This window comes from Falco punctatus (genome assembly GCF_963210335.1).
Source record: "Falco punctatus genome assembly, chromosome: 1".
In the NCBI taxonomy this organism is placed as follows: Eukaryota; Metazoa; Chordata; class Aves; order Falconiformes; family Falconidae; genus Falco; species Falco punctatus.
This window is the reverse complement of record NC_137580.1, coordinates 15,899,230-15,922,845: the sequence shown is the minus strand read 5'-3', so window position 1 is coordinate 15,922,845 and position 23,616 is coordinate 15,899,230. Positions and strand designations below refer to the sequence as shown.

Here is a 23,616-nt window from a genome sequence, read left to right as displayed (position 1 = left end):
GTAATTAATTAAGTGGATAATGCAGGCAATTGAAACTTTGAAAATATGACCTGATGAGCATCTTTGTGTTGGCTGATTAAAGAGCAATTCCATAGTTAATAATTTCTTTGTACTCAGACACACTAATTCTGTAAACTTGAATTCTATGAAGTTTTGTATACGTGCTTGCCTCTGTACACAGTGAATAGTCACAATGATTCCAGGCAGGTCATATATCTGCTGTTAGGAGCAAAAAACCTTCTTTGCCTTCTTCCCTTGTCTTTATCCACATCTTGAATTAACTTACATCTTGGTTCCCAAGTTTCTGCATGATCTAGACTTCTATTTTCAGTTTAAAACCCAATGATAATTGAGAAGATAAGGTTCCACATTTTGAAGAATGTTTATAGCATAAATATTTATTTAGAATTTTAATGTTTATTTCCTAAAAAATAAATACATTTGGAAGTAGTTTACATAACAACTTATTTTCTTTAGAAAAATTAATTAAGAAGTAGTTGTAAAAATCTTACCTGTCAGTGTTCCCTTTTGCATTTATCATGCTAAGTCGTAGAAGTATCAAAATGTCCATAAATCAGTAATCATGTTAGTTTTAATGGAAATTCTGCTATCACTGTTAATTTCTGTCAAATGGTGGTCTACCATAATAGCTAAAAATTTGCAGAACCTCCAAATACTAAAATATTTTGGAATTGCTGCAACTATTAAGGCGGTAGATGCCATTCACTGTAGTCAGTCTTTTAAGAAAAGAGTGTTGCTCTATGATAGTCCATCACTGAGTTTAAAAACAGTCTGCCTGTGCTCCTTTTGGTGTTCAATAGCACATTTATATTTTACCTCTACACACGTAGATGATATTATTGTGAGTCTTTCCTGAAAAAAAAGCCAGTAAATAATTCAGTATTATTTTAACAGTGTTTAACTGCAGACATAACAAATATTCTTTGTTTCTCAAAAATGGCTGAACAGTAGCACAATTTTGTACATAAAGCAAGAATCCTTTAGCACCATCTGCTGGGTTCGCGTGAAATCTGATCTTGGACTGACTCTCCAAAGCACTGCCTAGTAAAATATTTAAAATATATATACGTTCACATATGTGGTGCAAAAAAAATTGATTTCATTTGTAGTATAATTTTTATCCTTTTTATTAAAATTATAATGAGAAAATACAATGTGAATTTAAGGTTAATGTACAGACTGAAGCAGAAATAGATCAGGAGTGTTTTGTTAAGTGCGATTGTAAAAAGAAATGGAATACTTTTTTCTTTTTTACTAGAGATTGAGCAAGTGCAATATTAAATTTTTCTATTCCTGTTGTAAGTCAAATTCAGTAAAATTTATTTCACAGAGAAGACCCACAAGGCTTAGAAAAGTACCTGTAACATTTTGAAAGGGATAGTAACCACTAAATATTCTTCTATCTAACATTTATTGCATTATTTGATGTTAGTCTTGAAAGCCTCATGAAAGCTTAATGGACATAGGCCCTGATGCTGTAATTGGTCCTACAGTTCCCTGTATCTTCACATGGCACTGTTGTAGCCAGTGCAGCAAGTACTGGGACTATCTCAATGAATCTAGAACAGAGCCTTAAACTATACAGCTACAAAAGGTCACTGTTGTTTCTTTTTTAAACTATAACACATTGATACCTCAAAGAGGCTGAGGCCTCATTCCTCCAAGTACTCTATAAATCATATATAAATGATAGTTCTAGCCTCCAAATATTTAAACTGGAAAAAGATGAGGTATAACAGGTGGATGAATTCTGGTATATCTGGAAATCTGAAAAGATGCTACATAAGCAATATGATTTTCTATTTATATAATGCCAAGAAAGTCGTGTCAAAGATACTTATATGAGGACAAGGCCTTCACTGAAAAGTGCTTGCCATAGCGCACTGTGATGGTTTGGAAGGCATCTAAATAGTCGTAGTGGTTTGGTACTGAGGGGCGTGTAGGTTTGTGTGCTATAAATACTTGTTTTGGCTAAAAGTGTGTTCTACAGTGTTAAGCACAGCATCTGTATCATTCCTGTTTTCAACAGACTAAGAGAGATTGTGTTTCAGGATTTGTCAGTCTGTGTGAGTAATTGCAAGTAATATTGTAGAGCAAGTTTTGAGGCACCATCCAGGCGCAAGTGAAAGCAGTATGTACTTTGAGACTGGAAAAAGAGAAAGAGTTTGGATGCTGCTTTTTTGGCAGTATCCAGCTTCAGGTGTCACTAAAACTATATGCATTAAATTCTCCAGAAGGTTAAGGATATTTAGTGCTTCATGATGTAATGCAGACCTTTGAGTTCCAGGAAAAACAACGCTATATTTACAACTTGTAACTAACAGTTGATGTGGTAAAAGGAATTATATTTGTATGGTAAATGAATACAGCCTTAATGTGCACCATATGCATAGTGGTGGGTTGATGTACTAATATATCACATTTATTTACCTTGTTTGGTTGCTGGGGAAAGTAACCATTCAGTTTAAAGTCTATACCGTGTAAGACAGAACAGAGTAATGCAGAAGACATAATAATTTGTAGTATAGAATAAAATTATCAACTTAAATGTTGTAAAAATTATTTGGCCAATACAATAATCCTGACTTAGGTAGGAAATTATTTTATACCTGTTTCTGGAACTAAATTCTATTAAGACTAGCATCACAGATACAAGCCTTACTCCATTAAGTGCGAGAGCACTATATGTAGTTAGAATTATGGCCTGCTTCATTGAAAAGTATCTGTTTTAAAACAGTTACTTTTAAAGAGACAGCTAGTTTATGTATGCTCTGAGCTTGATGTATGCCATCAGTATTCCCAGTTACATTGCTATGTAAAGATGGTAAGCATCTATCTAGTGCAACACACTACTGCTGCACAGGTTTGAAATTAGCTTTACAAAAGCAATCAAATGGCTAAACCACACTTTTATACATACTGCTGTGGAACAGTATTGTTTTGCAGTGATAGATTTTTCTTATTATAAACAAAAATAAATTATTTTACTATACTATTTTAATAGCAAAAAAAAAAAAAAATAGATCAGTAATGGCTGAATTGAGCTGAATTCTCATATGAAACCTCTCATCTTGGATTATTTTCTACCCAAGGTATGAAATACTACATATGTTTCAACTAGTGGTCAGTTTCAGCATGTTGTAAGATGTCTTTTGTTTTACAACAATTCCATAGTAGGTGCTATTTCTAACTGAAATTATTGCTTGATGGTTTTTTTTTCCCTTTCTGTTGAGGTTTTGAGTTTTGTTTTTTGTGTTGTGTTTTTTTTTTGTTGGACTTAATGTAATTGAATAGTTATAACTATAAACCACAAGAGAGAAATACAAAGAAAATAGATCAGGTTTTTTAGTATAAACAAAAAAAAAGCCCCTTCATAAAGCTGTTTTAGAACATTCTCAGACAAAGATGATAGTGTTTTAAAACTTCAAAGCTGATATTTAAGTAGCAGTTTATGAAGTCGGGATGGTGCAAATATTAAAATATTAGTGTACACTGACCCTGAATATTCACCTGCAGATACTTTCTAACGGCTTCAAAAAGGTCTGTATTCAGTGGGAGGAGTCCTGCTGAATGACTTCCAGGACTTCAGCAGATGAATCCCCAGTAAGGGTGAACTAGTTCCAGAACGCATTGCATTGCACATGGTGTAGGAATTAAGAGGCTGAGGATTATTGACTTTTGAAATCTGAATTTTAATACCCAATTCATGAAGGCCTGTTAAATCTTCTTCTTTACTGTGTTAATTTTGGAAACATAGCAAACCTGTTTTCTTGACACAATGTGTATGAAATAAATGTTAGTCACTTGTTGCACAGTGTGACTGCAGGAGGGAGAACTTCCTGTAAGCCTTCCCTGTGTTGTATTTGCTGAAATGAATTCTACAAGATAAATGTAATTCTTTATTTCCTTTACTGAACATACGTAACAGCATTATAGCATCATCTGTGTTTCGTGTTTTTAGATTTTGCTTCAGGATAGAATGATAAGTTGTTCAAAGATATTGTTCATTTTTGAAAAGATGTATGGTTGAAGTGTTTTTTGCAAAAACAAAACTTGCATCTAGGCATAAGGTTATACTTTCTGTTGTAAAAGAAGTCTGAACAGATGGGAAGTAGTTTGAAGGAATTAGAGGAAATGCTGATGGGGTGTCATGTGAAGAACCGGACAACAATGAAGTTCCTATATAATATGAAAAGATTACATTGTTACAATAAAATGCATATTTACAAAGGAAAGATTATTTAATCTGAAGGTTTAGGAATACTTCAGTAATATTGTGTGGTATCACTTTAGTAAGATCTTACATCCATCAAAGAGCTAGCCTTTCTGCACTGGTGAAATGTGGTTTTAACCAGTTGGCTGTTATTTAAATGTTCACTCTGTGTGATTTATAAATAATGTTAATATACAGAGTTTCAATAATATTTGATAGTTGTCACTTTGATGTAATTAAACTCTGAAATTTGCTATATAATCAACATAGAAGCCTAGCAGCAGATTAGTTTTCTTAATTTAGTTATTTTGCTGAAAGCACTTTTGTCCAAATGTCTTGTATTCTGTAAGTATATTTGTACTTCTCAAATTGATTTCAAATCTTTTTTTTTTCCTCAATTTTTATCATACAAACCAACTTCAAAATTGTGAAATTTGAAAATTATTTTTAGAAGACTTTTTTTATATATAAATATGCTTTGGTTTGGTTGATATATCCTTCTGAGAAAGTACTCAATCACTTGTTTTCGCAAAAAAATAGGTAAAAAGATAGTTAGATTAACTGATGCTTCATTTAATTTGGACTTCTTATTGGCATAAAATCACATAATTAATTTGCCATTTAAAAGTGCCCTACAGCCTCTGCAAGCACGGAATCATAATTTAGAAATAACTGTTTGGCTGTCTGTGACTTATAATAATTAACTGTCTTCTCAGCATAAAACATAAAAAGGAGCATACTCAAATATTTTATATCTTAATGTGTTGCATAATATTATCTCATGCAGAAATAGTAGGAAGAGTATCTCATATTTCATTATGAAATAAGTTTTTCTGTCAGTCTCTAGTCTGATTACTTTTTAGGGAGATCTTTGGCTCAGCTCTTACAACTTGGTGCTGAAAATACAGAAAGTGGTCATTTTAGGAATTTAGTAGTGGATTTAAAATGTCCTGATCCCGTTTTGTTTTGTAACATCAATGAAGCTGAAAAAAAGCAGAGAAAGACCCAGCAATACAAACCAATTTCTTGTTATTCAGTAAGGCATATCTTCTGGATGTCATTAAACTAGAAGAAAGTTTTGACTTTGCTATAATCCCACTGTTCCTTTTTAAACGTAGTTTCCAAACGCCTAACATTTTTTCGCTGAAATATCGCCATAAGCTGACATGATATCATGTGCTCTTCTTTTATCTTCTGAAGCTTGAATTTTATGATTTAAAATGTACTTTAGTCACTTAAGGGAGAGTGATATTTTATGCTATTTTCTATGGGAAAAAAGCTTTGCAGAAATTATTTATTGGAATGTAGGAGAGTTCTTTCAAACTAATTTGAGTGGTTACTTTAAAGGTAATCTGTCCCTTACTGGAAAATAACTTTATGTATACCTTCTGTGACTTAAATAAATCATTGATGACATTTGTTGCAATGTGAATGTGGCATTAAGATTCTTACAGCTTTCAACTTCAAGTAACAATCCAGCAATGCTATAGACTAAGGATATTATTATGTACTATGCTGAGAAAAGCACATCTGTAAAACTGTTGTGTCTTGGTTATTAGTGCTAGGATTTGAACTATCTTTAATTTTATTTGACTTGTTCATCTTCCTTAAGGATCTCCATAAAGATGGACTGAGTATTCTTTTCAGTCCTTAGGGTTTGCATCAGTGGTCGTAAACCTGCTTAGTGGACAAAGACTCTTTTCCCTTTGAAGTCACTTCCCCAGCTTTTCAAAAGATCTGCAAGCCGGTTCCCCTAAAACAATTTAGAAAAGTTTGAAGTGGTGCCCCTTAAACCAGCAACAAAATAAAATTTTCTCTTTGCATTATTGAAAACCATGACAATCTCCTGAAGCAATAACAGTTTAAAAGCTTTTAAAGAAATCTGTTCTGCTCTACAACTGGCTTTTAAGTTGACCCCATTATTTGGAAAATCAGAGGCTTGGAAACCTCTAAATACTTGACATTCTTATCAAAGGAGTCAGCCTGGCTTTTCACAGGACTCCTCTTTTACAGTATTTTTTCAAGTCCTAATTTCTTTAAAGGTACTATTCAGATTTTTTTCTCTTTTTTGCGTTGAAGTATTTCTTTAGAACAAATGTAATTTAGTAAACAGTTGATAAAATTTATGAAACACTGATCCTGCCACCTGTAGATTTATATTCTATTATGTTTGAAGTCAAGCCCAAATTCTAAAAGGACTGCAAGCATTACTCATGTAATTTTACATTTCTGTGGACTGTGATATATATATATGCTCAGTTTCTACTTCTTGTTTTAAGAATCTTATCTCCTACACTTTATGTGTATAGTTACTGACAGCCTAACCTGGGTAAAGCCTACAGTGATGTAGTTGCTGTAAGCAATATGTTTGCTATAAGGATTTTGTTTATCTGCACCTCCTAATAATTCATTCAGACATTGCTTCCTATAAGTCCTTCTAACTCTAACATCTTATATTCATTATATCCACTACAATGTTGTACATGTAAAACTTCTCTGATTTCAAAATTTTCATTAACATGATTAGATTAATTCCTTGCTGATCTATGCAAGTGTGTGTTAAATGCGATTTCTGAAAGCAAAATAAAGCAGTAAAACCAGAATTCTAGAATTTTGCTAATGTAGGCAGCTCATTTAAAAAACCTCAAACTTATAAGTGCCTTAAATGTGCAAAGCTGCTGCCTCTTTTGTGGATTGGGGAACACAGGGAGAAGCAATTGGGTCAACAAAATTAAATTGTTACTGGATAATTAGACTGTTATGGTTGCGGTTACATTTTTCCCCTAAAAATGCAAATTTTTGGCTTGTCTACACGATGTTCATTCATGAATCTTCTAAGATGCCTGCCCCATGTTTAGGTGACGGAAGTTCACTAGAACAAACTTTTTTTAAAAGGTTTGTGAGCATTCATAGGATCAGCCACCTGAGAAATACCTAGAGGTAATTAAGTCTACCCTTATGCTTCTAATTTGTTGGGAGTTTTTCCTTTGCTTCTGAACTGTCTGCCATACTTCGTGGGTTTGAGTGTGTTTTGCCAAACATTACACAAAACAAAAGCAATAGCTTTTAAAGGTTTTTTTATTAAGAGATCAGGGAAAATTCAGCAAGTTGCTCCAAAGCATTTTCAGATTTAAAATGCTGATAACATATGCATATTTGTGTGTGTATATATGCAAATATATTTATTTAGTGAACATATATATCTAAGAAGAAACATATTTATTTTCTTTTAAAGATTTTGTATTGTGGATATAGATTATAACAGTAACTGCAGAATAAATCAAATTTTGAAAGGTCAAAATCCTTGATTTGATACTTTGTCATAGATTATGACCTTTTCTAAGAAGCAATTTGAATGTGGCAGTTACACAGACTGGGAGGTGTTGCAAATGGTCTGAGTAAAAAGGTAAAATATGGCGAGTAAGCTAAGCTTTTATTTGTGCAAGCCCAGATCTATACTACTAATCCACAGAAGTCTCTCACATGTAGGGTCTGGGTAGCTACCTGTTTAAATATAATTCCCAGATTATATATAAATATAAATATATATATATATAAAAATATATATATATTTTATATATATATATATATATATAAAAATATATATAAATATATATAAAATATATGAATATATATATATATATATAAAAGACCCAGAACCAGTGTTGCTAGTTCTGTTACGGCTCTCCATGGACAAACTGATGACGTTATGCTTGTTTTGAAAAGTTACAGCCCCAAATGTAATTTGTGTGATGCTACTTTAGTAACTAATGGAGTCAGTTGGCCCTGTTATTACTGTGTCTTTTTGCAAAACCATCTCTTGTTTTTAAAGTAAAAAAAGTTTGATTTTACCACTGTTTTATTGCCTTGTTGGTACCTCATGTATCGGCTTTTAATGTGAAGTGAAATTATTTGCTGCTACTTAAAAACTCATCTAATCCTTTTTGAAACTACATGGTAACATTGCCCAATACACATTCTTCAGATGAATGAACTAATTGTATTGCAATTGTGAATTTCATGAAATTTTAGCACTCTTAAAGAGGTTGATCTAGCAAATGACCTGTGAGTGAAGTTATAAAACTATTTAAAGAGTTTTATAGCATTTGCTTACCCTTTCTGTGTCTTGACCTGGAGAATAAATTTTTTTCTTTACGATATCCATATATGTTTGATTACAAGGAGAATCTCAAAAAAATATAGTTTTATTTCTTGTTTTTGATGAGAATTGTCTAATAGGAGCAGTGGTAATTAATGTTGGGTGTGGGTGTTTTGATTTTGAAAACTCATCTGAAATTCATACTCATTACAGTCCACATTTTACAAGGAACTAGACATGAAGCTGAGGTTTCAACATTGTTACTAGGTTAAAATAAAATCAGTCAATGGATGTTTTACATCTTGTTTGGGCACTCTTGGTCTGTCCTCTCAGTACCTGTTGTAGTGATGCTTGCATTTACTTAACGCCTGTGACAGGAAAAGGCAGTAATTGACTTTGAACAATTCCTCCATAGAAAAAAAAAAAAAAAAAAAAAAGAGGGGGAGAAGGAGGGAGGGGGAAAATGCAGATCTTTGTGCTCCAACTTCTGTTTGGTTTTACCGCACACCCGACTTCTATATTAACGTGTGTCAGTGAATGTGCAAGCTGAATTCCTATAGTATACTGCTGCTGTGCTGTATAGGTATGAGTACAGAAGAACCGTGGGCAAACAGTAGCATAGAAGTGATTTGTATGGAACATGAACTCAAAGAGCAAGGAAACTGAAGATGCTTCAGTGATTTAAAGCAGTGATTTTAGAAATAGATTGTAACCAAGGATTGCTTTTATTGTTTTTTCACTGAAGGTGATTTTGCAACTCCTCGAGCTATTTTGACAGGACATGACTATGAGATCACCTGTGCTACTATTTGTGCTGAACTTGGCCTGGTAATAAGTGGTTCAAAAGGTAAGTAGCTGTTGTCATTTCTGTCTGTTCATGAAGCTATAATCCTAATGCAAAAAGGAATATAGCCTCCAGTGGCAGACTTTATTAACTTTATAGTGGTTGTATTTCTAACCTTTTTTTAGTTGCTTTGGAATCTGAAACCTCCTTTTAAACATGTAAAAACTGAGGATTATTTAGACATTTACAAGAGGCAACCATGTCAGTTTCCCTATTACAGCCTACTGATTACTATTTCTGTTTGTTTATCCAGTGTGTAATTACATACAGCATACAGTTTGGTACAGCTCTTGACTGCCAGGATGGTGAAGAATGTTTGCTATGGATAACTTGTCAGAAAGGGAAGCAAAAATTAGAGAAAAAAAGAGAATAATTAGAGGAAAAAAATAGAGAAAAAAGAATGTGCTGCCTTTGTTTTTTTGATGAAGGGTATATGTAAAGTACCAACTAAAATGTATAGTAATTCTGTTCAGGCTCTTTGAGCTTCGCTACAAAACCTGTAATATGACTCATTTTTGTTCTCAAAGACCTGCTTTTGGCAGGCAAATTATAGAGAATTATGTTGATTCCATGGATCTTGTTTATCATTTTCCTATATGCTGGTCTCCAATTATTTTTAAACTGGTATTTTTTTTTTTTTAATTAGGATCTTTCTGCTTTAGTGTTTCCAAGCTATCTACTTTGAGACACTTTTTCAAAGTTGGGTGTACTTATCATATGCACCTGTGTGCATTTCTGTTTTATGCATGTGAACACTTGTGGCTTACATGCAAATAAGGTGTTTGTCCAAATATCTTGAAAAGCAAATACTTAGTTGATTGTGTATGAATTAAGCTCTTAAATGAGAACATACATTTTTAGACTACCTATGTATGTAAATTCGTTACACTTAACTCTTTGTGTCTTCATATTTTGAAAATTTTATTTTAGGATTCAGCACATTTATTTTTGTGCTCTCAAAATGAACTACTACCAGTTTTAAAAAAAAATCCACAAAAGAAAATCTGTTAGGTCTCTTAACTATTTTTGGTAGGTGCTCTAAAATACTTGAATACAAAGCTTTTAAAGGATAAGTTATTTATCTTACTTTCTGGCACCTTTAGAGTCATAGGCTAACCACCTGAACATGATAAAAGTAATTTTAATGTATTATAATAGTGATTACCTAAGTAGAAGTCATTACTTATTATTTGATATACAATGTCTTTAAATGAGCATGTAAATCAATAACTAGATATTTAATTCTGTCTCATTAGAAGGACCATGTCTCATACATTCTATGAATGGAGACCTACTGAGGACATTAGAAGGTCCTGAAACATTAGAAGGTCCTGAAAACTGCCTAAGACCAAAACTTATTCAAGCTTCAAGAGAAGGCCACTGTGTCATATATTATGAAAATGGCCTCTTCTGTGTGTTCAGTGTGAATGGGAGACTTCAAGCCACTATGGAAACAGATGACAAGATAAAGGTGAGTGCTAAGGACTGTCAGTTCCAGTATCAGGAAGAGCTATTGGTGTTGGGAGTTATATGGAGACTCTTTCTATAGTCAGACCATAGAAATATGGTACTAGACCATAATAGCAGCATTCTGAAAAAATCGTAGTTAAGGGGACCATGTACTCGTAATAGTACTGGTTTTGATTTTAACTCTGTTTGTATAGTAAGCAATACCCTGTAGGCATTCCCTTGAACTGAAAAATACAAATATTACTAATTTCTGACCAGAAAAAGCCAGGCTACTTCTTTACTTCTGAATCTGAAGGCAGGAGGTTGTTGGATATGCTGTTTTCGATGTTGGCTTTCCCTTTTTTGGCATTTCTGTCTACATTCCTTCATCTTAGCTTGAGATAGCATGTGTTGTGCTGAGCTTCAGGAAGTTTATAGGCATATGTCTATATTTCAGCTCTTTAGCCCTTTGGCATTTGCTGAGCAGGCAGCTAGGTTCCACGTCTTTAGCTGCAAGAGACATGGAGAAAGTCCAAAACTATGCAGGAGGCATTTTAAGCTTATGGATTTATGGAAATTATTTTGTAATGCAAAATGCAGGTCTTTTGACAGTTCCTATGAAATAGTACCTATGAAGCAGAGCAGAACCTGCCAGCTATACTGCAGTGAAGCAGAAATGTCAAAAGAATGCTTTCCTTGCATTAAAAAATATTCCCACTTTTTCCTTAAATGAGAAAGAAAGGAAAGGGGGGTGGGGGAAATGAACAAGCATTACCAAATCTGCTAGAAAGGTACAGAATTCAGCAGAGACATGAAGCAAGATCACATTGCTGGGTCAGCATTCAGGGTACCTGAATTATCTGAAGTTATGGTCTCTATGCTGATAGTTACAGTCTGAGAAGCACAGAATCAGAGAATGGTTGAGGATGGAAGGGACCTCTGAAGATTCTGGGCCAGTCCCCCTGCTCAAGTAGGACTATCTAGAGTCAGTTGCCCAGGTCTGTGTCCAGACAGCTTTTGAAGAATCTCCAAGTGTGGAGGAGAATTCTACAGCCTCTCTAGACAACCTTTGCCAGTGCGTGGTCATCCTCACAGTAAAGAAGTGCTTCCTATTATAAAAACTGTTTACCTATTTAACATCAGCAAGAGGAATCTTTTGTTGTTGTAAGCATATAGCAGTATGACAACCCAGCTGCTGGGATTTCCAGTGTTCTCTTGGGCTGAACACTCTCAACATTTTTTCCTTTAGTTGGAAGTTAGACATTTCAAGAAGAACATGCCTCTTCATTCTCATGTTTGTTTTACAGAATTACTGAAATTCTTTCAGATTTTTGGCAAAATTTTAAGCATTTAAAAATTTTAACCTGGTCTTCCCTTGACTCTGTTCATATTAATTCTTGAGCTGGAAGAATATGTCAATATAATTGAAAGAATTTTGATCTTCATTATTTCCATTTTATAATTTACATGGAACAGTCAATGCTCCATTACCACTGAAATCTCCAGTGTAGTTCAACGTATTCCACTTAACACCTTCTAAACCGCTGTCATGTATGACTCACTGTTAGTCCAGCATCCCGGTGTTTTCAAAATGGCAGATGCATTGGTGGTGGAATATTGCAGAAATAACTCTCTGTGCAGGTCTCTTTTCCATAGTGAGAGTGCTGTCTGCAGGGGTGAGAGGGCATATGATCCTTGGATCCTGATGGCAGCCACAAGTGTGGATCTGAGGCTGGGGAAATGAAATAGGCGTGTGTGTATTTCTGTCCCAGGCCATTTTTCCAAATTTATGTAGATTCTTCCTTCAATTTTTGACGTTTCTTCAATTGTCTGAAATTGCATTTTTGGCTTTTCTTGTACAAATGCTTTTGAGATTTTCAGCCTACCCTTGATCCCAGTTCTTTCCATAAAGCAAGTACATATTGCAGTGTTTTCTCTTTTCACAATAATAATCTTAATAATCTGTCACTTTCAGTTGTGATTATGTTGTCAGCTAGGCCAGAAAATCTGTAAAATATCTAGAAATCCCTTGCCAGCTAAAACAATTTCTGTAGTGTTTCAGTCAGTACCCACAGCTTTAGGAATGTTGCTAGAGGCAATGGAAGTTCCGCTCTCTGTGGGCCAGAATTACGTATTTACAGGGGTTTGGGTTTTATTTTGTTTTGTTTTCTTTTCTTTCTCTCCCAGTGGTCCCAGTTGGGCTTTATGCTTAAACAACCTACAGCGTCTTTCCCAGTGCTTCTGCACTACATCATGTTAGAAGGCAAGTGGCAATTGCATGATTAAAGTAGGGGCATTTAAAATGAATAGTACCAACCCATGGGCTGTGCTGACCAACACTTTTTGTTGGTTTTTGCTTGAGGAGGGTAGGAAAGGGGAAAAAAGGTGGTAAGAGTTTAATCTGTAATGTAACATTCCAGGTTCTATTTTCCTATAGTCATAAGCATTGAATCTGTAATGTGGCATTCTAGTTTCTATTTTCCTGTGTCATGGACCAGTATTTCAGACAGACAGTTATTGACAAAACTAGCAGTTTTCAATGGTGATGTTTGGAACAACATTCCGATTTTCTTTCTTGTATTGTGCTAGAAAAATTTCAGACACTCTGGGGAAATTCCAAGTCTAATCAATACTTTCCACCTGGTTTTGTTTTAAATATTGTATTGCTCAGTGGGGCTTAGGCATATCGCAGTATATCTACCATGTAATGTTTAGATATCTTAATGAATAACTTAACTCTAAATACTCTGCTTGTTCTGAGAAGTAAAGTTATTTTACACTAAACAAAGAGTGTATGCTGTTTCACCCAGAGGAACCAATTTATTTTCCTTTCCTGAGTCTGTTTTGAAATGTGGAAGTGCCCACAAGACTCCTGCTGCTGTAAGCCAGGGCTGTCACAGTGTCAGCTCTGCCTTTTTACAAAGCACTGCCTTTCAAAAATCTAAGATGTTAAAAGAGATTTGTGCAAAGTTTTGAGACTTTCCAAGGAAATACAAGTCAGAAATGCAGCTTTTAGAACAATGCTGAAATTGTGCACTTTGGGGATTATTTGAGAGTCTGAAGCTCATGTTGTGAGAAAGATTAGTTGCAGAGTTGTTTCAGTTTCATACCTAGCAGAATTGTAGATAAACCACGCTGGGGAAAAGCAGAACAGTAAAATCAATTCATGTTGTCTTCTATACCAGTTGGAGTACTTGGGAGTAAAAGCATCCTTTCGTTTGTTAAATCTTGAAGGGCATGTCACGAAACTGAAATGTTGACAGGGTGACCTTTTTCTTCTATTCCTTCCTTCCTTCGCATATATATATATATATGTAAAAAAAAAAAAAGTGGCTGAGAAATTTATTAATAAACAATAAAAACAAATAAATCAACATCTTGTCTTCATGACAAGCCAATGACTTAGTAAAACTGCATAGGTATTAGTAAGGGTTCAAAGCCTATACTTTATTTAATCAAAGGATCACAAAACCCACTGCATTTTGCAGGTAGGGGAAGAGTTAAAGATTAATGGCTTTAATTTGCCTTTTAATATAGCATTTCTTCAGTAAAAGCCTCAAGTATAAAATTCAAGTGAACCATGACCATAAGGTTAATGGATTTTCATCAGCTGAATTTTATAAGTGTAGCAAATAATTATTTGTCATGGTCTTCATTGCAATTTGAAAATACCCTTAGGAGACTGCTATTGCTGTAGAGAAGAAAACCACCCCATATTGATTTTTGCTTCTAATGAATAATCTTTTTAATAATTGTGTGTGGTATGTTAGATCTCATGATCATCCACTCAGAGCATGCAAGTTCTGGATAATTTTCACAGTCTTATCTCAGTTTGTTTTCTACCTCTTTCTTACTCGGTTACTATACTCTTCTAAGAGGGTCTCTGGATGAGTTTTCAAGCTCCTTGGGGCTGTGCTTTGGGAAGTGCTTAGCATATTTTCATAGGCTGGTTGAAAGAATCACAGAAGCAATTTATGATTGGTACTTTTTTTTTTTTTTTTTGGGGGGGGGAGAAGTTTCAGCTCAAAATAGTCAACTCTAACATTGGTTAGTATTCAGTTTTCCATTCTTAGATATGTATACTCCATTTATATATAAACTTCATATATTCTGTTTTGTTGTGTCTAAATTTACATGTATGTGTCATCATCTTAATTCAAAACAGCTGGAATAGGTTTATCATCAATTTTTTTCTGGCGTCACAATATTTTGTTTACAGTATATGTATTTAAATTACATTCATTTTAAAGTTACTGTGTAAAATAAAATTTTAGCAATGTGATTCATTCTGATTACTTGAGGTGAGCTGCAGTAAACACTCAAAATTTATAATATAGAAACTCTACCCTAATGTGAGTGTTGCACATCATATAATTCTTACAGGATGTATTTGACATCATAGCAATAGAGTACAGCAATACAAAAAATACAGATGTGCAATATGTTTGACTTCAGTTATTGCTGTTCACAAAGCAGTGTCTTACGGACACCGTAGATTTTAGTTTCTAGGCTTGTCAGCAGTCTGTATAACACCTTCAGTTGCATGAATGTCACATTTTTGTGGTTTAGTTTCTCTCATTTTTGTGGTGCATGCACTAGAAATTCTATGTATTTAAAAACAACTTCCTTTTCCTGAGAATTTAAAATCACAGTGTTACAAGTTCTGCATATTGAAAAACTGTAGAAGCAAAGATTGCAAGTGCCAAAATACTTGCAGACTTCAGCAGAGAGAGATATGTTTGCAAGATCCTGTCTTCATTTCTTTCTACTGTTTCCTAAATTTCAATCTTTGAGCTGGAATTTTGCTTGTAGACTATCAACTTGAGGCAATTTCCTTGCCTTCAAGTGATAATGTTTTAGTTGAAGTGGATCAATCTATTTGTAGAACGTGTGTGTTTGGAATTTAAAAGCCACTGGCCTGAATATCCTCCATTCTTACATTGTTCTGTTGAAACGTTTTGTGTCTCTGCCTTGGGTCAGGGAGGTAAAATTTGTCATGAATCAGTCCTGGTGTGAAGGATACGTATTTTGTGAAAAGCTGCCCAAATTGAGCTGATTCACAAATCTCAGGTTAAATGCATTCAGTAGATCACACTTAGCACCTACATTCTGTACTGAACTTCTGTAGCCCATGGATGCAGGGTTTTGCTCTGCAACCAATCATCCCCTACAGTGAGGTGCGCAAAACCACCATGGCATGAAATGTGTTGAGGTGATGCTGGACAAGGAAAGGGAAGGACTGATGGGGAAGCTGAGGAGAAAGAACAGCAGAATCGGGGATAAAAGCAAGAACAGAAAGAAAGATGTTTGCAAGAGTGACAGGAACAGAAAAGTAGAGATGGGAATGCTGAAACTTGCCAGAGACTAGAAGACAAGAAGAGGCAGAAAGGAAGGAAGGAAGGAAAAACAGGAATTGGAAGTAGGAGCAATGCAGTGAAGGATTAGGTAGGATCAGGAGTTTAATAATAGACAATAGTGCTTCATAGTAGCAAAGTTCCTTATTTTCCTTTTGATAACAGCAAATAATTCAGCAAACAGCTAGCAGAGTTGTTTCTTACCCTTCCAATGTGCTCAAATGTAGAGGATGATAGGCTGCTGCTGTGCTGAGTATTGCATACAAAAATAAAAGTACAGAGCAGAGAAGGGAAAAAACAGAAGTCAAGCTGGGGAGCAGAAGTCAGAAAGAGACCTGGGAAGAGGCATCTGGAAACAGGAGAGCATAGGAGAGGAGAAGGTTTGGGCTTAAAAACGGTCCAAACCATAGTTTTAAGGGTCTTGATCTTGCTGGTAGCTTGTGCTGATGTGATTCCACATGACAGAATTCATTCAACTTCTTGGTTTTGGTTGTTTTTTGTTGGTTTTTTTGGGTCTTTGTAGTGTTGTGTTTTGGTTTTGGTTTTTTTTTTGGTTTGTTTTTTTTTTTTTTTTTAATTAAACCCAATAAACCCTTTGGTTTCCCAGATAGCTTGAGGATGAGGCTACAAAATCAGGGCCTGATATCCTCTACTGCTTAAGTTTCTTTTCTGCATGGCAGCAGGTCAGGGTCTTTCTTTCAGAAGTTTTGTACTCTTCAGTATTACTGTAGTAGTAATGGCTAATTTCCTCCTCCAACCCACAGAAGTCATCAGCTCAAAAACAGATTAAGAAAATTAATGGGCAGATAAATAATACAGATATATTTAATATCTGTAAATAGATACTAACGGGATTGGACAAAGTTGTGCTTTCTGATATTCCTGACTCGGTGATGGGGAGCACAAGCGGAAGGGACTGTAGATTGGCCATCCTCACAGGATCTCCTGCTGCCACTGTTGGTGATACAGCACTGGGCTAGAGGGATCATGGTCAATCTGACCCCAGAGGCTATCACTTATTTTAATAAAATTTCAAGTTCAGTTCTCTTAAACCACATTTTGGCTTATTTATATTAGCAAAATCTCTCAAGAAATATTTCTTATGCTTCCATTCGTCTTAATATTTGATAGTATCATCTGGTATAGTCATCAGATAACTGAGGAGGGTTACTGTTTGTCCAGGTACTCAGTATGTTTCATGTTTTTCCAACAGCACACAGGAAATACCAAAATAGATTGAAGACTCCAGTTTCAATAAGTCTTCACTGTGAAAACCAATGATATCCCATCTTTCTCCATGATTTGGATCCCAAATAAAGATTTAAAATGTAGATTTGCCATCAGTCCCCATGATGCATGCAAGATTGGGGTATAAGCCATTGAATTTGTCACAGGTGGTTTCAGGATAGATGATGAAAAGAAACACAGTCTCTATTAAGAGGATCATTATCTTATTAAATCAGAGCAGGAATCTAAAAATGCTGGTCTAAATTAATTCTAGTAATTTTTATAACATTTCAGTTCCCTCCATCATTCAGCCTTTTGCCAGAGAGAAAAGGAGGATGGCTTCTGCTAAGCTAGTATTAAAGACCCTTGGGGGAATGTCACGTACTATATTTTAATGCCAGTACAGCTGGGTCTTGTAAATCTAGCTAATTAGAACAGTAAATTTCTTTAGCTAACCTCATATTAAATCCTTGGAATATGGAATAAATCACAGGTAAGATAAAATTTAACTACTGATACCTGATGTATTAAAGGGATTTGTGCATAATAACATTAATGCTATTGCTGGGTAGAATAACATAATGATAATGTTGTGTCCCAAAAGCTTGTATTGATACCAAGTCTCCCTAGACATTCAGCTGTCGATACGAGACTTTTTTGCAAGTGAAAGAGGGGAAGTAAGAGCAACACATTTCTATGACAAATTTCCATGTGATTTCCCCTATAGGCAATTCAACTGAGTCGAGATGGACAGTATCTGCTTACAGGTGGAGACAATGGAGTAGTCATGGTATGGCAGATGTGGGACCTCAAGCAGCTTTTTGCTTATCCAGGGTGTGATGCTGGAATCCGATCCATGGCCCTGTCATATGACCAAAGGTTAGAGCAATGCCTGGTCTTCGCAAGAATTTCAGAGAATGTATACTTACAGTTAACTTGCATTTTTGTTTTTCCTCTGATTTTAATTTTCTGTGGATCACAGATCTTGCAAATATATTGAGAATTCTGTGCTTGCATAAGATTCTTTCTAACATGTCATATTTAGAGCAGGTAATCTTTTTTCAGGATTTCAGCTCTTAGGGGAATGAATAAAGATTCAAGAAATCTTACTTTCTTGGCACAATTTCAAGACAGGTTGAGTTACTGGCCTGTGCCAATGTACAGTGTGGGTCACATGGAGGTGGAAGGTTACATACGTGCTTTTCATGTTTCTTCTTTCACTTACGATTCAAATCACATTCCTAATTCCAGACCTTTATGTTAAATATAGAACAGTTGCAGAACAAGATTCCCTCCACACATCCATACTTTGCTAAAGCAAGTATTAATTTTCATTTCTAAAAAAGTTATTTTATCCACATAAAGCATGACCCTCCTTGACGATTCGTTCTAGCAAAGGCAATCAGTTAGTATTTTTACTGCATTTTTACATAACACTTTCCAATGCAGCTGTACTTAAAAGTGTTTTTATCGAAAAAGTATTGTTTGTTTATGAGATGGATATTTACCATTTCATTTGTACACTTGTAGCTGTGGGCTAGAATTTTGTTTGCTTTGGTGTATTTGCTTAGTGGAGTTCCTGTGTACTTTTGAAGAAATTTGGCTCCTAAATCCCTTAGGAATGCCTACATTGTGCAGTAAAGCATATTGCTAACGCTCTTAACCTTCTGCTTACAGAAGTTCATACTGAACCTTTTAACATTTTTACCTGGACTACATTTTTAAAACTTACATTAAAATGACCTTAAGAAAATACAAACCAGCGATATCTGTGGACTTCAATCAAACATTCAATAACTTCTTGTTAAGCATAATCAGAGAATATAGGCATCTTGAAAGAAACAGTTTTCCATTAAAAAGCTCCTGCTGTTAAAAATATTTCAAAAGCTGGAGTTACAGCTTTTGGATTTTAGACCTCTAAAATGTATGAAATCTTGCGTTTAAAGAATCTTTAAACTGCAATTAATCTCATGTCAACGTAATTCTTGCACATCAATAAAATGAAATTTAATATGGACATCTAAATTTATCCATGTGCTCAAGTTAGGAACCTGTTCACTTTGGGTTTGAAGACACAGAAACTTAGAAGAGATTTACTGGGAGTATTTTAATGAGTAATTACTCAGTAATTACAGGTAATTACTCAGAGTAATTTATTTGGTATGCATGATTGTGTATGTTTGTGTTACAGTGTGTAAAAAGATGTTTTAACCTAATACAGAAGCAATCAAAATGGTGCTCTTGAAATGAAATAGTGTGATGCTATCAAAATGCAATGTTTTGATGATCTCATATTTAGTCTTTGAAGGAAAAATTACAGCTTTTTACTCTGAATGTTATTTTTTTAATTCTGAGGGTTTTTTCCTAAAATGCTAGAATTTTATATGTCATCATACTTTTGATTTTCATAGAACTTTAATGTGAGACAGTAGAAAAGATATAGAAACTCTTGTAATTGTGTGCTCTGTCAGGGTCATGGCTTTTCAAACAGATCTAAATGATCTCTAGTAGTAGGCCAGGAGTAAGGAATTTGGAAATAGAGTGCCTCAGTGGGAAAGCACAGTGATTTCTTTCCAAAACAACCAAAGCCTCCAAATTGCTTTCAAACCCACACACTAACCTTTCCAACTGAAGTCCTGTGCACGCATCCAATTCCTTCATGTAGGTCATATGTGTAAATGGGGGAGATGAAACGGCAATGAACACTTCTCCTAGCCTTCCTTCACTTGGCTGCTTCACCAGGGCTTCGTCCCACTCCAATACCACCACCACCACCCCCTCCCAAAACAAACCAAGCAAGTCAAGAAATAATCCCAGGGAATCTGAAATGGCCTTGCAGGGCAGCGGTGCTGGTAAACAATTCTGTTGTCTAACTCTCAATTGTAGCTTCAGGCTGACCATACAAACTGTTGCATGGTGTTTTGTACATTTTGTGATCCATAAATCTGTCAGAGGTGCTACAGATGGCAGGTTTAGTTACATCCAGCATTGGAAGCCCAAGATGGGAGCCCCTAAAGCCTGACTTTTCTGGTATGTGGAGCACTTCCAGCTCCAGCTGTTTTCAGTGGAATTTGGTCATTGCCTCGGGTTCTTGTGCTTATATTGATGAAACTCATTGTTGAAGAGTTATATATCTGAACGTGAAGCGGTTCACTAACAAATATGATCTTGTGCCTTCCTTAGGTGTATAATGACTGGCATGGCATCTGGGAGCATAGTGGTTTTCTACAATGATTTCAATCGTTGGCACCACGAGTATCAAACCAGATACTAATCATCCCAGAGACCAAGATTAGCACTGATGCGGGCAGCTGTTGTCAGAGGAAAACTGAACACAACACACCTCCCTTGGTGTCTTGCCACAACATTGCTCCTTATAAATAGCTATATTACATCTGAATGTAACTTAAATTTGCTGGAAGAAGCAACATATTTTTTAAAGTTAATTGCTATTTTTGTAGACCTTGCTTGACTTTTTTTGGGGAAAGGCAAAGAAGCAGAAAATATGGCTGCTGGGTTCTGTAGTTAAAAATCTATATTTTTAGTCATAATGAGAAGTCTATTTTGATCCCTGTATGTAAGAAACCTACAGTAAAGATGGTTAAAACTCACGTTCTAGGTATATTATAAAAAAATGGATTTTCCATCTGAAGCTTTATCTATAACATTGAGGAATATATGATTTTAACATAATGGAAATTAATTACATTGTTGGGGGGATTTTAATCTGTGCTATCTGTACCACACTTTGTCTCATACTTTTCCAAATGATTGTACTACATCAGTACTGAAGTTTCTGGGAATCAATGGTAATATTTAAATTATGGTTAATGTGATTTTAAACTTTGCAAATCGTTTCCATCAATGTTGCTATTCAAGCATGTTTCTAGGCCTAGACAATTAGTTCTTTTTTAGTTGTATGTTTTGTGCAGTTAAGAGGGAGAAATCGGGAATGGAGTTTGTGTTACATCAAGTGTGAATCCTTCTAGTTACTACTTGGCAACTCCTTCAAAGCACACCAAAATGTGCGTTGTTCCTCAAAATCAGAAAGGCTATTTTGAAGACTTTAAACTCAAATTAGAAACCCACAGAGGCAGGTATTTCTTAATAGATGCAAGTACCAAAGCACATTTCTGCTGGCTGACTGTGAAGGCACTAAGGCGGCAGGTGTTTGCTGGCATACTGCCTCCAGACAGCAGCAGAAGCACTAGACTTACAGGTAACTTTTCTTTTTTTTTTTTATCCCCCCCTAGAACTAGCCCCTGCAATACTGTAGCACATGCCATATTCTTTTTCTGCATATAGCAACAATATCTTTTGTATTTTGCTCTCACCAAATCCAGTCAGATCCTGCCCAATCATATTAAATTACCTCTTTCTTTCAGGAAATAAAAAATAATTTATACTAAGGAACAGTAAGTTATTTTGGTGTTGCACAAATCTACTTTTCTACAAGATTGCTGTGCAGAACTCTGTGAAAATATTTGTGAGAAGAACTGTTATTGTTTTGTAAGTCTGTATTGCATAAAAATCTTCTTTGTATGTTGTGATCTATATGAGTTGAAATTTACATTCCATATCTGTATTGATACATACATTTCTCTAGCTGCCTACTAGAGCAGTTCCTGTTTTTTCTAAGCGTTTAACTACTGTCTCTTTCAGTAAAGATTTGGAATGAGAAAATTCAGTTTGAGTGAAGAAATTAAATAAAATTACATTTGTAATTGAGAACTTCAGTGGAGTACTGGGTTCTTGTGATTCAGTATATATTCACAATAGAGGAAGTAGTTGCTATGGCTAATGCATTTAAAGTACTCTTGGTGTTTATGCAATGGCAACTGAGTTTTCTGTGCTTTCTACATTTTTATACTGATGTGGTTATGGTGTGGTGTAGTAGAGTTACTTTTTAATGTTTTGTGTAGCAGAAGGATGATCTAATTAGTTGTCGTGTCTGTGGTAAGTGCCCAGTGTATTGAGCAGTAACATTTGTTGGCAAAACTTGTACTTCTCGCTTCCTTATGTTCAGCAAGATTCATAGCATTATATCAGAAGATTTTGAGGGGAAATTGGTACGCTTTCGAAGTGCAATGTGCATTTGTCTCAATCCAGGGGTAGGTTTCCTAGGCTAGGTTGAGGGAAGAAAACCCAAAGAAAGATGTATTTTGCCAAATGGAAATCCTGAAATTCTTTATTTATGATCTCCTGCTGAACTGAGGAAACACTTTTTTATTGGTAGACATAATAGTTTCTGATCTGAGAGCCAAAATACTTCATGGGGAATAGATTTGCTAGATAGCTTTTTTTTAGAAAGCGCCCTATTGATCGTGAGATGCTTTCCCAAACTGAAAGCATGACTGTATTTGTGCTTGCCATCCTGAGTTTCTATCCAGCCAGTGCATGCTGATGGGAAGCTGTGCGATGGTATCGAGTACTCCTTGGGGAAGCAGCAGCAGCAGTGATGCAGCACAGTGTTTTGCACGTTACGAGTGCTTCAGCCCTTCTGTGGAAAGGGACATCTTCACCTGCTCTGTGAACAAGCCTGCGAAGACACTCCCATTCTGAACTGCTTTGCTGGTGGCTTCGGTGAGTAGGACATACCCCTCCCTCCACGGGTAAACAAACCAACCTTGGGTACCGCCCTGGGATCTCAGCTTTGACTGAGCTAGTCCACATCATGCTGTTGGTGATGAGGTGGCAAAAAAGGGTTAAATTTCCAACTTATCAGGTATTTGTTAGTCTGTTCAGAGCAGCACCTGTGTCAAATGAATTGCCTGAAACCTGTTTAATCAATAGGTGCCAGGCATTAACCTGCAGCTGGGCCTCAGCTAGCTGTTACTTGTAGAATATTCCTGAAAAGAGGGAGCAGAGTCCTCTATCTCCTCAGAATTCAGAGGGAGCATTTACGAACAGCGTATTTCTACATGACAGTCTGGGCTTTCTTCTGTTCTGGTAGGTTCAAACGAATGTGGTGTTAGCTGTAGTTTATGGCAGGTGCTCTGGAAAGCGGTGTTTGCTGCTGCTCGGAGCAAGGCTGGTCAGCAGTAGTGCTGCACGTTTAGTTTGCGGGGAAATAAGTAGCACAAGAAGCTTGAAATCAGTTCTGTTTTGTGAAAATTGCTGATGTAAATGGTGTAGATCTGGTAAGAGATGATGTGATCAGAGTGGTGGTTTCTCTGAAGCAAGTTCGTGTTGTGGTGTTACTGCAAGCAAAGGTAAATGAATGCTGTAATACTTTTGCAAGTATTTCTTCAGTTCTTGGCTGTGTTGTGCTGTGTGTTATCAAAGGGCCTCTACACCTGGAAAGTGTGCCTTACAAAAAGTATATTTATTTATTACTGGGTTTGGTCCTGATGTACTTACTCTTGGTAGTCCTCCACCTATCTGCAGCATTTTGTTTCTGCTAAAGATT

At 35.5% G+C, this 23,616-nt stretch overlaps 1 protein-coding gene across 3 annotated transcripts in view; it reads left to right on the top strand.

Moving 5' to 3' along the window:
* LRBA (LPS responsive beige-like anchor protein) overlaps window positions 1–21,943 on the top strand; it is a 417,388-nt gene extending 395,445 nt beyond the window's left edge. For all 3 annotated transcript variants that reach the window (XM_080368631.1, XM_080368630.1, XM_080368629.1), the window contains 4 exons: window positions 9,079–9,180; window positions 10,434–10,648; window positions 17,935–18,086; window positions 20,391–21,943. In XM_080368631.1, coding sequence (XP_080224757.1) covers window positions 9,079–9,180; window positions 10,434–10,648; window positions 17,935–18,086; window positions 20,391–20,481 — 560 coding nt within the window. In that variant the 3' untranslated portion in view covers window positions 20,482–21,943. The remainder of the gene's footprint in view (window positions 1–9,078; window positions 9,181–10,433; window positions 10,649–17,934; window positions 18,087–20,390) is intronic.
* Window positions 21,944–23,616: the final 1,673 nt, after the last annotated feature.